General features: G+C 33.6%; 1 protein-coding gene across 1 annotated transcript; it reads left to right on the forward strand.

Moving 5' to 3' along the window:
• Positions 1–11,728: 11,728 nt before the first annotated feature.
• On the forward strand, positions 11,729–13,975 carry LOC127073529 (putative clathrin assembly protein At2g25430). The gene has a single exon (XM_051014701.1). It carries the CDS (start codon positions 11,906–11,908, stop codon positions 13,730–13,732), a length of 1,827 nt encoding a protein of 608 aa, XP_050870658.1. The 5' UTR covers positions 11,729–11,905; the 3' UTR covers positions 13,733–13,975.
• Positions 13,976–16,382: the final 2,407 nt, after the last annotated feature.

Raw genomic sequence — 16,382 nt, forward strand, 5'->3', positions numbered from 1 at the left:
TCAAACATGCAAGCTTGTGTGACATAGGTTGGTATTATCTTTATGAAATACTCATATGGTATTGAATGAACATGAAATTTGGTATGCTGGTTATAGACACATTATATGACATGATGCTTTTGGTCCCATTCATTTCTTTATTGTTTTCATTGACTTATGAATTTTTGAAGTGAATGCAGGTGTTGATGTTGTGATTTGGCTCATATAATTGTGTCTGTTTTTGTTGATTTTCATTGACATGGTTCCCTTTGTCCAATTGAGCTAAAATTTGACATGCCATACCTTGAATATGTCCTGTTTAGGTGTAAATTATTTGAGGATTTTTGGAATTGTTTTGACATGGAATTGAATGCAATAGTTCTGTTTGGATGTTTGGTGTTCCATTTGACCTAAATTGAATTGTTTTGTGCATGAAATGAATATAATGAATGGTATGAGCATGGGACTAATTGTGTTGGCTTTTGTTTGACATTAATTTGACTTTGGTTAGAGATCCCTTGCTGTTTAGACATTTTTGTCACCTTTGGACCCTAGGCTTGGCCTAGAGGTCCAGTTTCTCACATTTGCTTGATTTTTCAGGATGAAATGCATAATGCCTAAAGGGATTGAGCCAAGTTGATTAAATTGGATGTGTTTGATGTTGAGAACTAACATGAATTTGTTTTGTAGGTTGTGAAGCTTGAGCTTGAACTCATAGCTTGCCTTGTTGTGTGTTATCTGTATAGTCTGACTGATTAACATTTGCTGTTTATTGTTGTTTGTCTGAGTGCTGATGATACTTGATTGATTTCAGGTACATTTAGTTGCTTACAGTTCTTTAAGAACTTGCTTGCTGTTGCTTGGTTTTTAAACCACTTGAGGTAGGACTTCTATTCTTCATGTAGTCTGGAGACCCGGTCTGTTATTTGGCCGGGCAAACTGTCTGAAGTCCTCCTTAAGAGGCGATGCTTGTGATTGTTTAATATTGTGCCTAAGCAGGTGAAGTCCTCTATGAGGCAATTGGTGGAAGCCAAGGGATATGCAATCTATCCCCCACTATTCTGTGAGTCGTCCCTCTGCTCACACGGCTGTGTGTTGATGCATTGGGACACAAACCCAAGATCCCGTGCTGTTGCACAATCGAGTCAGAGTCTTTGAGCGTAGAAGGGTCCCTCCATTCTGGACCCACGCTCCTTTGTCTAAAAGCTCTCCCTGGTCAGGGATAAGAGCTGTGAGGTCTCATCCTCACTTCACCTTTTCATCTGCTTCACCTTAGCCTCGTAATGGCAAGGTTAAGAGCGAGCAATACCCATGTACAAATGACTTGCTTCGGCAGTCAAACCTATTGTTTGAGCCCACTTGATTGGTTATAGTGTGTGCTATGTGGATATCTGTTTGAGATGCTTGTTCTATTTTGATTGATGCCTGTATGCTTGTATGCTTGCTTTCTTCCTGGATAGGATTAGCTTGCAGTTGTGCAAGTAGGTAGAAACCTGAACGTAGGGTAACGATGCATGACAACACTAGGCTCGAGTCCAGCTCCCTGGTAGTGTGTCGTCCCGTGGTTTCTGGCTAGATTTTCTTTCCCTTGAGGGGGAACTACATCGCCCTGATCCTTGTTCCAGACGAGGTATGTAGGCAGGTGGTCGTGCGAGACCACTTCGGGCAACCTTTTTCTTTTTTGTGTGTGTTTACTTGTTATCTGATTGTGTTTTGGTTCGGATGCCGACGTAAGCCCATTGATTGGCAGTCGGGCTCCACGTTTGCCCCTTTGAGTGTGTTTTGGTTCGGATGCTGACATAATTCCATCAAGTGGTTGTCGGGCTCCACGTTTGCCATCTGTTTGCGTGTTTTGTGTTGTTTGGCGTGCGTAAGCCGAACTACAGTGGCTCTGATTCTCGTTCCAGACGAGATATGTAGGCATAGGATGCGATGTCCTATCGAGCTCCCTTCTCTTAACCCCACCTGCGTTCCTTGTGTGTGTGTGTGATGTTTAGCAACCTATTCTTTGTTTTAGAACGTGGATCCCGTCGAGTACGACGGACGTGAGGGGTGCTAATACCTTCCCCTCGCGTAACCGACTCCCTTACCCTTTCTCTTTGGTCGCGAGACCATTTCCTTTCCAGGTTTCTCTGAGCGTTTCCTTTCCCTATCTTGGGATAAATAACGCGCAGTGGCGGCTCTGTGTTGTGTTTTTATTTGAGCCTCGCCGGTTGTTTTTTCGCGGATGCGACAATATGAACCTCACCTATGTGAATTTTGAGATGGTGCCGTCTCAAAGTGAGAGTTGGAGTTTCTCTCATGAAAAATTCATGAAAAGGATAGCATATGGCCATAAATAAGTGCTAAGCGAGATATGTAAAGGAAGAACCTTTAAAGAGTGTGTGTAAGGTAACGCCGGTCTGATCCCATGGATTAATGGTTTAAAAGCTTTGCTACCAAACATTCCGATTAAACTTTGCGTTATCCTCACTAAGGTTAAGTTTAAAATCGAAAGATACTTAACTGTATTAACACTTTTTATATTTCACTATCTGGAATGATTTTTGTCATTATTAGAACTAGTGGGGGATTGTTGGAAATTGTTTTGCAATATTAGTTCCAAAATGACAAAAGAGTTAAATAGCATTTAATGCTTTGCTTTAAGTCCCACATAGAAAGTGGAGACATCCTTTAAAGCATTTATAAATGCTTTGGAACTTTAACTCACCAAAGGAACAAAGAGAATAAGGTGCCACATGGACATGTGGTGGTCCCAAGCATTATGCCACTTGACACAACCAATGGACCCTCGCCGGTGTTGCCACCGGCGACACCGGCTCCGGGACCGGGACCGGGACCGGGGGCGTGGGCGTAGAGGCGCTAGTGGCGGCTTGTAGGCGGCACTTGAAATAGTTTTTTGTTATTGTTTTTTGTTTGAATTTTGAATTCAATTTTCATATCTTTTCATGAAATAGTGTCATATATGAAACATTGTGTTTTATGGTGAAATGGTGTTGTTTCATCAAAGGTTGCAAACTTTTTAAACAACATCCATATCTCCTATAAATATATGATTCTATTCAGAAAAATAACACAAGAACTAAAAACGTATTTCTCTTCCAAAATTCCAGAAAAACCTTCCTTGCATTTCGGGTTCTTCACTTGTCTTGTGCAGACTCGAAATTAAGGCTGATATTATCCTGAGTGTTCTTGCATTTTCCAACTCTAAGACATAATAAAAGAGTGCTTGAAATACTTTTAAGGAAAGTGATTCTCAATCACGATTCAGTCCTGGATCCATTTAATTTTACCGAATTTCCTAACAGTAGACTTATGCCAAGACTATCTTGTTACCTTTACTTGTGAAGAAGATCAGTATACAACACTTATGGAAGGCCCTTGGCTCATATATGACCATTATCTTTTTGTAAGGGAATGAAGTCCAAATTTTTGCCCAACAAGTGATGTTATTGAAGAACTTGCTACATGGGTTCGCATTTCAAGACTGACTATAGAGTATTACATTGATCGCGTCTTCTCATTCATTGGCAATCACATAGGTAAAACTATCAAAGTGGATATAAACACTTTATCAAAAGAAAGGGGGAAGTACACTAAATTGTGTGTCCAAGTCTACTTAACCAAACCACTCCTTGCCATGTTTTCCATTAAAGAGAGGCATTATAAAGTGGAGTATGAAGGTTTGTACCTCATGTATATGTTATGCGGTCGTTTTGGGCATAACAAATTAAGGTGTGGGTAGGTAAAGGAAAGTATAAGAACAACCATGAGTCATAATGAATGAGGAGATAACGAGAAAACTATGGTAGCACATGCACAAGTAGAAGATAGACCATGGCAAGTGGTGCAAAAGAACAAAAAAAAATCACAAGAGAAAGAAGGCAGAAGATCGTCGAATGGAAAAAGGTTCAACAAGTAGAAACGATAGACTTCAGGCGAGAGTTAATGGCATTAATTTCCAAGGATCATCTAGAGAATCACTATTTAATATCATTGAAGATAATGTCTAAGATTTCAATAATGGTGATAAAGGAAAAACAGTTGAAAAAATCCCATAATCATTGAGTCACTAATGGAGAATAAAGAGAAATTATTGGACGCACAAAAAATAAGGGAGGAAAAAAAGGAAACATGTAAGAAGGCAATTCAAAAAAAGAAGAAGAATGTGGCACAGAAAAAGCTAGTGATTGGCACATGTGGAATAGACAAAGGAAAAAGTCAAACGGGCCCACATGACAAGAAGCAAGCCATATTGGAATGTATTATGGTTGTAGGGAGATTGACTAAAGCGATCATAGGCATGAACATAGATGATAGAAACTATAAAAAGTTAGGCCTCGAGATACTTGGGAAGAATTACACTGACCCACCAAAGAATAACCTTGACCAGTTGGGCCCAAAAATCCTTAGAGCCCATGGATCCAGTAATGCAAAAGTAGACAACAAAGACGATTCGTTTGACTTTTAGAACATCACTTCCTCCAACTGCTTGAAAGCTCAAACGGTCAAAGGTGCAACTGAAAGTGAAAGGAAAACAAAGGAAAACAATGATGGAGAATCAAATATGGTCTTGGTGGAGGCGACGCCAAGTGAAAAGCATGGACCAAACTTCTAATCTATTTTGATGGTTTATCAAAATATTCGTCTATTTGTATGGAATTGCAAAGGAGCTTTGAGTAAAGCTTTCAAAAGGGTTTGCAAGCAATATTGGAAAGTCAACAAACCAAATATTATGGTTAGTTTTGAAACTAGAATCAACCTAGAGAAACTTACAAGAACTTTAAAATCTTTGGGTTTTGATGGGTATGACTACACTCAAAATCAAGGTTTTGCAGGTGGAATAGGTTTGTCTTGGATTCAGCAAAAACTTAATGTCAAGATCATGGAGAAGAGTTTTCAGTACATGCATGTCAAAATCAACATGAGTCATCATGAAGAATGGTTTTTCACTCCCATTTATGCTAGCCCAAGTGAAGAGAACAAACAAGACCTATGGAGGAACCTTAAAAGGATTGTTGATACCATGAGAATGGGGTGGATGATAGGAGGATATTTAATGATATCCTTAATGCCAACGGAAAAAGGGAGGAGATTTGATGTCTAAAAGAAAATGTGACACTTTCAAAGCCAGGACTGATCAATGTAAACTGATAGATCTTAGGTTTTCAGGCCACCGTTTCACTTGGGGGGTCCGATTTTCCATGGAGGTAACATAATCTATGAAAGGATAAATAGGGATTTAAGTAATTATAATTAGCGTCTTATGTTCCCGGGTGCTCTAGTGAAGGTCCTTACAAGGTTAAAGTTCTATAACCATCATCATTTGCTCATTCCTTGTTTGAACCTGAAGCGAACAAGAGTATTCCTAAGTTCAAATTTGAAAATGATTGGATTTTAGAAGAATATTATAAGGAAATGATTAATAATAACTGGAAGGAACACCTCAGTCTAGAAGAGAACTTAGAGAATCTGAAGCTAAACATTACTAATTGGAAGAATTATATTGTTAACAACCTGTATCAAAAGAAGAGGCGGATTATGGGAAGGTTACAAGGAATACAACATGCTCTTGACCAAGGTAGATTCTTTCAAGGTCTGTAAAATCTAGAGAAGGAACTTCAAAAGGATTTATCCATTACCGTACAACAGGAAGAGCTCATGTGGTTTCAACGATCTAGTGCCAAATGGCTAACTGATGGGACCGTAACACTAGATACTACCACATTAAAGTTGTTCATCAAGGGAGGAAAAAAAGAGTCAGCATGATTAAAAATAGTAATGGTGATTGGATTAAGGATAATAACATCATCAAGAACATGTTTACTGATTTTTATCAAAACTTGTTCAACTCTAACACTGATGTTAGTGATTGATTTCAAACTGATATTTCTTTTCCACCGATAGACAAGTTTAAGATCTATGTTCTAAATTCGAAGGTGAGTGATGTTGAAATCAAAGATGCTTTGTTTGACATGTCTCATTGGAAAGCTCCAGGCCCAAATTGGCCTTCACCTGACCTATGATAGTGGCTATAGAAAAGTTCAGTTGCAAATTGACAACAAGGAAATTTATCATGCTATCACTAAGAACAAGCCAATCACCACATCTATCAAGAATATGCTAGTGAACTTGAAGCAGATATTGAGCAGAGAGTGGGACATAAGAGTCTTCCATGTGTATAGGGAGGCAAACAAAACTGTGGATGCGTTAGCCAACTTGAGTTTCAACCATGACATAGGTACTTTGTTGTATGAAAGTTGTCGCCCCAACATTTTTGTCTGATTTGTTATGAGAGGTCTCTCCTTGGATCGTTCGTGTGTAGTTTCTTTGTTTTGGGGTTTCAACCCTCCTTGTTATAAAAAGATACTCTCTTCGTTCCTTTTTAAGTGTCATTTTTTTAACTTTTTACATATACCAAGAAAACTAATTATTATTGTTACTTTTCAAACAATAATTCTCTTTTTACCTATAATATCCTTAATTATTTATTACATTCATTTTACTTTTTCTCTCTCTGGATCTAAGAATAATTTTGACAAAAGTGCAGTTAATACTACCTTGAACTTTGTAAGTGACAATTAAAAATGAACAATTTTTTTTCAAAAAAATGACACTTAAAGAGGAAGAGAGAGAGTAATAATTAGAGGTATGTTTGAAAAAAAAACTAATGCACTTTAGTTGAAGAGTGTCTTATAAAAAGGGAGAACTAAAAACCTCAAGAGGATTTTATAATTCAATTTGATTGTGTTATGAAAAGACTTTACATTTCTATATTTATCTTTAAACAACTTATTTCTTACCATGTTCATTCAAAATTGATCTTACATATGCATTATTTTACCTAATAGAAGTTGATCATTTTTTCCTTAAATCCAAGATCATCATTGTAATATGCACCATTAATCAAAAGTTAACTTCTTTAGTAATAATTAATTTATTTATGGTAAAAATATTGTCCTAACTAAATTTGTCCCTTTCAAATTTCATGGTCATATTAATGTAAATTTTTTTAAATTGTTATATCTAAATAGTATTATCTTTTTTAAATTATAAGTGATTTAAAAAAATATTTTAAATTATAAATTAATTTAGAATATAATAAATCAATAATATAATTTATTATTATACTTTTAAGTACCTATCATTTTATTATTTTCCCAAATCATTAATATTAAAAAAAAATCTCATTTCAAACAAAACTAATAATATTTATTCATTAATATGTCTGAAGTGACAAAATAACATATATTGAAAAATTGAGGAGTGCCAAATATATTACTATCATTCTTAATTTGATATTTATATATAGTAATAATTTACCAAAAATTAAAAAGAATAATATAGTGCAAATATTATTCTTTCATATTAATTTATTTTTCTCAATATATATAAAATGCTAAAATAGGTCATATGGAGTATTAAATTGTTTTTTTTTTATTGTTCTATTTAAACATTTAAACCGGAACATTTATTCAAGTCTAGACAATTCAATCTGTCAAAAAAGCAATTCTTCAATATAAACCGATATTTTAGATTAGAGTTTTACTAGTTTTTTTTTAAGAATATAAATGTAAAATACTTTTATAATTGTTCTTCGAATTCCAAAAGAGGATTTACTTAAATGAGACACCATATATATATATATATATATATATATATATATATATATATATATATATATATATATATATATATATATATATATATATATATATATATATATATATATATATATATAATGCTTACAATAAATATACTGATAAACTACATTTTGTCAAAATAAAACCGACAAATAACTTTTAAAGCAAAAATCGATTATTAGTGAATCCTGACTGGGCCTATCCCTTTATGAAAAGAGAACAAATATTGATGATTGTCCACATTTCTTGTTTCTTATATCCTAAGTTAGGGTTAGGTGATAAAGTAAAGTGTATAAATGATAATTATTCAAAATACCAGCATCATAAAAAATAAATTTAGAAATAACTTATTCATACAAATAAAGAAATAACTACTAATTATTTTAATACTTACTTATTTAAAATTAATTCAATCAAAAAATCACTTTAAAATTTAAAAAGATTTACCCTTTATATTATTTTTAACATAAATTAAAACAATTCATACCACTTAAAAAGTAGAATTATTTTTTTTTTGTTACAATAGATATTATATTTTGATCAGCAGCCACATAGAAAAAGTTAAATATAATTACGTTTCATCATAAAAATCTTGATTTAGCTTAAAGAAAAAAAGGGCAGTAAAATATTATGATTATTATGATTATAATATAAAGTGACGTTTGAAACTTTAACTATTTTATAAGAAATAATTAACCATGCACTTGTAAAAAAATATGTTAGCTAAGATGAAGAGTGTTTTCTCCATTATATGATATGACATGCGATACTTAAGTTATTTTAGAAATGTCAAATACTCTTTTACATGTTTTTCTATCACTACAAATAATAGGAAAGATAATAACATTTTACTCACTTGAAAATAATATTTTAATAGGTTTGCAGAAAATTCTTGTTCATTCTCTATTTGATTTAGAGAATCTTATCATATGTCTGGAGCAACTAAGTGTCTTTGCCTTGTAGTAGAGAATTTTTTTCGGTTATTATATTGAAATAATGATTTTTTAGATCGGTATCTAACCTCCATCTTTGGGGTGATGCATCTCTATTCCATCTTTATGGATATGAAGCCAAGAGTAGAGTTCGGGAAGAAGGAAATCTTGTCTCTAGAAGATGAAGAGTTGACACACTATTCTAGAGGAGCATAGAAGTATCAAGGAAGACCGTCGAGGTGATTTCAGAAACTTTGTTAGGCTTAGTGTTCGTGTTTCATTTGGTTAAGTTATCTGTTTGGTTAATTATGGCAAGGTGTCACGTATAATTTATTTTGAAAATATTTTTCGTTTAATAGGGTGAAGTTATTTTCCCCTACGTGCGCAAGGGTTTTCAATGAGGCGCATCACGTTTCTTTATAAATTTGTGTAGACCGTTGTTACAATTTTGTAGGGTGTGATGATTTAATAAGGCATCCTTGTTGTCCAAGTGAAAATGAATTATGATGGAGCCTTAACAAGGTCGTTAAAGTGGCGATGAATAATGTTGGATCCTCATGGAGGAATCCTTATTGTCCATAATACTATTAAACGTTGGATCCTCATAGAGGAGTCCTTGCCGCCCACGAGGCTATTAAAACACTAGATCCTTATTCTCTATAAGCAAAAAAAACTTATCATTGTCATCCATGGATTTATGGGTCATCTCCAAGTCATCTTTAGCCACCTTCAGCTTGTCATTAACATATTTCGCCTCTTTAATGAGGTCGTTTCTTATTTGAGAACCTATCAAAGTTCTTTCTCTAAAATCAAATTTATGAAATGCGACCTCCTTCCCTGATACAAAATTATTTATTTGATGTGAGCGTAGAGTCATTTAGAGTCACTACCTTATCCAGGTATATGACATATTCAACAAAGACTTATTGACGCTCATAAGGCCTCATCTTGGTTATAGACTTGCAATCCACGTTAGGGATCATTCAAAAAAACCTCTTCAAGAGAAGTAGGAAAAGGACTAGCTAGAACATGCATGAATTTACCTTACTCATAACCATCAACATATGATTTCTTTCTCTTGTTAGAAGAATGAGAGGTCGTTGAAGAAGGAAGAGTCACCACATTAGCATCTTCCATCGAGGAACTTCCCCCATCTCGAAAGACCAAGTTTTCTCGCAAAGACATGGCCTCGACGACCTTCACTAATGCTTGAGCTCAAAACTTCTTCAAAGTTTTAAGTTTGTCTTCAAACTCCATATTATCTGTCAAAATAAAAAAGAAACTCATAAATAGTAAGAAAAATTAAATATAAGAATGAAAAAACATAAGATTCATCAAACACGTCCAACTAATCTTAGTATCATCCTAATCTGCTACTAATACCAAGGATTATGTGTCCACATAACATTTCCTCATCCTATAAGATATAGATTTACAATCGTGGAAGGAGATATGATTAAAGCCACTAATGAAATATTGAATAAAATTTAAACTAACTAACTCTCTCTCTCTCTCTCTCTCTCTCTCTCTCTCTCTCTCTCTCTCTCTCTCTCTCTCTCTCTCTCCACACTGAGAAAGATCAAACAATTTAAAGGAAACATATGTTTTTCCCTAACCAAAAATGTTTTGGCTTTAACACCAGGGAATTCAGGGTCACGTACTACATCTAAGGCGCTCTTCCCACATTCGCACATATTTGCCTGGGCCTCGGTCGTGACAGGTTTAATCACCACATAGTCGGAGGAGGTGGTATATCAAAACTCATATGTTAGTGGAAGTGGCCACCAAAGATGATAGGCGTAACATCTTTGGTTTGAAGGTAAGTATCATTTATATACTTTGGGTATTTTGTATCGAGGACATTTACTAAGTTTTACCTTTCTTTGCCTCATTCTGCATATAAGACAATGCTACATATGAGAAGAACGTTAAGGAATACATCCTCACCATTCGGATACATTATTCAACCGCAAAAACTTGGGTTAAGAAATCCCCCTTAGACTAACGATGATCAAGCACAAAAGTCTTCTTAGTCTGAAGCTTGCCTCGTAGGTTATTCATATTTTATGTCCGTGGCGGTTCTCTCAAGTTGTTCTCATTCAGTTTGCTTGTAAGGATATTCCTCTTTTTTGTATGAGCTTTTCTTTTTGATAACATGCATTATATATATAGCATTTATATGTCAAATCGGGTGCTATCATGCTCTAAAAGCCTTCATTTAGTTAACTTTCACACTATTTAGCATTTATTTTATCTGAAATAAACTAACTTAAAAGATTCTCAAAGATATATTATTAGTTAAAAAACTAAATTAATTTTAATAAAATTAAGTCAATAAAGCATAATTTTAAAAGTAAAAAGAACAATTTAATTGACACATTACTCAAAGAAATATGAATAAATAATTAAAAAATAAGAATAAAAGATATACTTACTTCTTTACATATAATATGCATTTGAAATAATGAGAAGATTATATCCTAAAATAAGAAAATATATATTATAAGCTATTTGCTAAATAAAAAATCAGGTATTTAAATGAAAAGTAATATATTATAAGCTACTTGTTGGACCATGACAATATTTCTTTTATTAGTAATATATAGATCAGAATAATCAATGAAAAGTATATTCAAAGAATTAATAAACTAATTAAATACACACACAAAATTATCATTTTTTAATTAGTTAATATCCAAAAAGAAAAATCTTAAATAATGGCTAAAGAAAAAATATATACATATAAGTTGCTCTCAAAATAATTAGCAGGAAATGATATTCTCAAATATACTATTAAATTTATTATCAAATAAAAAAAAACCTCTAATAGCAAACAATTCAATTTTCAATATGTTTGAATTTTTTTAACTAATTAATATCTTTTTTAAAAAGTCATAAATTCTAACAATAAATACATGTAATTTTTTTTGGCAAGATAATAATGGACATATTCCATTCCAAATTTAAAATAATAAAATATTGTAGCAATATATAACTACATTTCCAAATATAATAAAAAATCTGTAATAATATAAATAAAAAATCTAAATAGGATTTTGGGTTGTTACGCGTTTTCATAATCACTTTCCTTGTCTTCCTCTTTACTTTCCACGTTATTAATAAATTAATTAAACTCGATTTAATTAATTAAACAGTATTTAACACCTTATAACACACGCACGCACGCACAAAGTAACATAACACTTGTTCAGTTCTTCTTCTTCGTCTCAAAACTCTGTCACTTCCATTCATATTCAGATCTTCATTCATTCATTTCATCCTTTTTCGATTTCGATTCGCATTCTCGCACATTCACGACCATTTTTATCGTAAAATTCTTCTGAATTCGAAATGCCATCATCAACATCGAGAACAATTCGTAAAGCAATTGGCGTAATGAAGGATCAAACAAGCATCAGCATAGCGAAAGTAGCTGGAAATTTAGCTCCACACATTGAGGTTCTAGTCGTCAAAGCAACAAGCCATGATGAAATTCCTGCTGATGATAAATACGTAAGAGAAATTTTCAATTTCACTTCTTATTCTAAAACCTATGTCAATGCTTGTTTAATCTCGGTTACGAAAAGATTAGCGAAAACGCGCGATTGGATTGTTGCGGTTAAATCGCTTATGCTTGTTCATAAGTTTTTGACTGATCGACATCCTTCATTTGAGGATCAGATTGTTCATGTTCATGCTACACGTGGGGGGATGAGGGTTCTTAATATGAGTCATTTTAGAGATGAGGATCATTCGAATTCTTTGGATCATGCTAGTTTTGTTAGGGTTTATGCAATGTATCTTGATGAAAAGGTTGCATTTTTGGTTTATAAGAGGAATTTGAAAGGTGGTGTTGAGTCTGGTGATGGTGAATTTGTGAACAGGGGTGAGGTTGTTACGCCTGCGAGGGAAATGAAAGCGGAGAGGGTTTTAGATAGGTTGAAACATTTGCTTCGGATTCTTAATTGCGTGTTGGATTGTAAACCGAATGGGGCTGCGAAGAATAATAGGTTGTTGTTGCTTGCGATTCAATATATTGTGAGGGATAGTTTTAAGGTGTATGTTGAAATTTGGAATGTGTTGGGGGTCTTGATGGATAGGTTTATGGAAATGGAGTATGAACAATGTGTGAAAGCTTTTGAGTTTTATGTTAGAGCTTCCAAGAATATGGATGAGTTGGCAGGTTTTTATGGTTGGTGTAAGGATATGGGAATCGCGAGGTCCTCTGAGTACCCTGAAGTACAGAAAATTACTGATAGTCTTTTGGGGACACTCAATGGTTTCTTAAAAGAAATGGGGGATAGAACAAAGAGTCCTGAGATGAAGGTTAAGGTAATAGGTTTGGTTACAGAACAAGAGTTTGGTATTAATGAGGTGAAGGCTCTTCCGGCACCCGATACAGAGAATTCAACACCTCAGTCGCAATCGCCTCCTTTGGCTCCCGAGCCTAAAGAAGCCCCTCGCATTCTACAGGAAACAGGTGACTTGTTGAATCTAAGAGATGATGATGGTGTTTTGGCCGATGAGCAAGGTAATAAACTTGCAATGGCATTGATCTCTGGAGTTTCGACAGTTAAGACAGATGGTCTGTGGGAAGAATTTAGTGCATCTGAAGTGAATTCAGTGTGGCAGACACCTGCGGCTAAAATAGGGAAAGCGGATTGGGAATTGGCATTGGTGGAGACTACTAGTAATCTGTCGAATGAGAGGTCTGATTTGGGAGGTGGTTTTGATTCACTTTTACTGAATGGAATGTATGATCAAGGTGCTGTGAGACAACATGTGAGCTCACCTGATATGAGTGGTGGAAGTTTTAGCAGTGTGGCATTGCCAGGAGCTGGTAAGAATACGACACCGGCTCTTGCTTTGCCTGCTCCAGATGGAACAATGCAAGCTGTAGGAACACAGGATCCATTTGCAGCATCACTCTCTGTGCCGCCTCCTTCGTATGTGCAAATAGCAGAAATGGAGAGGAAACAGAATCTGCTTGTTCAGGAACAACACCTATGGCAACAATATGGGAGAGATGGAATGCAAGGTCAAGTTGGTTTAACAAGTGTTGGAGGTGGATCATCTCATTATCATCATGCTCCCGGTTCACAACTTATGATGAGTTATGGAATGCCACAAGTTGGTGGGATTGGACAACCTGGAGGCTATTACAATGCACCTTTTTGACACTGTTTGGATTATCAAATGTTGTATCAAACTATCCGAGTCAGGATGAGTTTGGTTCAAGACATTTGGTTCCTCTTAAATAAGTCTTTGTTTATGTAGTGAATATAAAAAACAGATTTTGAGTTGTGCTTTGCCTCTTTTATAAAATTATCTTACTAAGTTTGGATTATAAGTCAAATTCAATGTAACTTCTGCATATCAAGAGTCTATGCAAAAATAAAAGCAAAAGCTTTTAGAGTTTCACTCTCCACAAATTTTACTTATATAATGTCTTTATCTCTTTAGTTCATTCCTTTGGCATACATTCTCTCCTTACTCTTATTTGGTTTCACTTTAATATATATATATATATATATATATATATATATATATATATATATATATATATATATATATATATATATATATATATATATATATATATATATATATATATATATATATTTGTCGTTTACATCTTTTAAAATATATTTTTTTATTAAATCTAAATTTAGGTGACATGAGATTTTCAGATGTTCATCACGATCAAATGGAGACTTCAAACTTAAAAAGTGCTAACATAGATAATGGTATCCACATGTATGATCAAAACGATGTTCCGTCTAAAAAAAATTCATAGACTAGAAAATTTATTTCTTTATTACTTTTTTATTCTTTAACCTATTCGACTTTTAGTGCAAGGCTTTCTTTTTCTTTATCATTTTCTTCGTTTTTAGTAAGATTGTTTAGTTCAATTTTATATTATTAGGATGTAGATAAATTTATAAAAATCAACTTTTAGATTCAAATATCACATTGTCTTTAGATTGTCACATGCGGTTTATGCGGTTTAAGTGTTTAACTACTTTACTAATTAAATCTTCATTTTGAAAAACTTTATTACTAGAAATTTTTAAGTGATTTATTATATGAATGAAATGTTTTTCAATATCTTGGATATTTTCTTCATCCTACCACTTTTTACCTATGTTGTACCTTCATGGATAACTTGAATAATATCTCACACTTCTTTTATAGTTTGAAGTGGATACATGAAAAAATTCATCAATACTTAAAATTATAGTAATGATAATTTTAACTTTCAAACTCACATCGAAAAGAAGATACACTAATATATATATATATATATATATATATATATATATATATATATATATATATATATATATATATATATATATATATATATATATATATATATATAAAGGGATAAAGAAGTAATACACTAAATTTATCTCAATTCTATTCAAAACCAGGTCTATGTTTAGTCCATCAGAAAACAAGCTTGAAATTTGTACTATCAATTTGATTTTTTATCATTGGTTCAACCTATAATCTGTTACACCAAACTTTTATATCAGATTTAACTTGTAATCTTTATATAATATTCGTTTAAGAGAACACTTCTCTCTTGATTTTACAATTACATATCATAAAATTACATAAATGGATTACACAATTATCTATTTAAGACTTTACTCTGTTAACTTTTAAAATTATATTAAATATGTATGAAAATTTATGAGCAAAGTGAGAGTAAGAGAATAAGGGAGAAGGATTTTTTTTCTTCAAAAAACTTGTGTGTTTTGAAATGAGCACAACCTCCTTTTATAGTAAAATAATTAGACAAATTTGGAAAATTTTAGAAAAGCTTAATTCGTTTCATAATCGAGAATGTTATGAAAGTAAAATTTATGCATAAGAAAAAAAGAAAAAGTTCGCTAGATCTGAATCATAATATATTATTAGGTGTTTTTCTATAGAACTAGATTTAATCAAGGAGGATGAATTCCATGTCTAATGCGGTGGTTTGCTGATTCCGATGTAGTGGAGAGGGGGCTAACCTGCAAGGTTAGCACTCCAACGCTCAAGTTAATAAGAGAATGAGAAGTGGAGTTTGAATGGAAAATGATTTGAATATTTATGAAGTGACACGTTTTCCTCTTAAATAGGGGAGATGGTTGACAACTGCACGGACGTGGAATGGCATGTGAAATGGTTAGCATTTGGATTGATTGGGTTGTTAGTGTGACATTGTGCAAAGGGGAAAGGTATACCTACTCCCTATTCAATAACTTTGTTATTTTCTTATTGGCTCTTCATCTTCTAGGCCTTGCGGACGACTTGGAACAGTTGCCATCAAGCATTTGACTCTACTTTGTAGGGCGATGGTTTGTGATACGCATCATTACTCGGACATGGTATCCATGAATGTGGAAGTCCTAGATGAAATTTCGTCTTTCTCGAGAATGTGTGCATTAAATTCCCCTTTGGAAATCGTAACATAATAATATGAGTGTTTGCCTTTATTCGCTAGCTAACAATGACATTTCTCTATTTTTTAGAGGGCTTGAGTACTTCCGAACTATTTCTGAGAAGATATCAATCATTGGTAGTACATGGTGGATCGTACAGTCCTTGGTTCTTGAAAGGTGTATGAAGGGTCTTTAAAGCTTTTCTTTTTCTTTTTTGATGTTGTTTATCTATGAAGAGAGTGTTTTGTTCTATTGTTGAATCAAACTTAAATGACATTGTTCATCGATATTGGTTCTGCATGTTAGATTGATCCTTCGTGTGAACTCGGAGCCCATATCTTTTTTACCCTTTCATTAGGGCTTCCAAGACAGGGATCCCTCGAACTTTCTTGTTT

The sequence above is a fragment of the Lathyrus oleraceus genome, chromosome 4 (assembly GCF_024323335.1).
Source record: "Lathyrus oleraceus cultivar Zhongwan6 chromosome 4, CAAS_Psat_ZW6_1.0, whole genome shotgun sequence".
Lineage (NCBI taxonomy): Eukaryota > Viridiplantae > Streptophyta > Magnoliopsida > Fabales > Fabaceae > Lathyrus > Lathyrus oleraceus.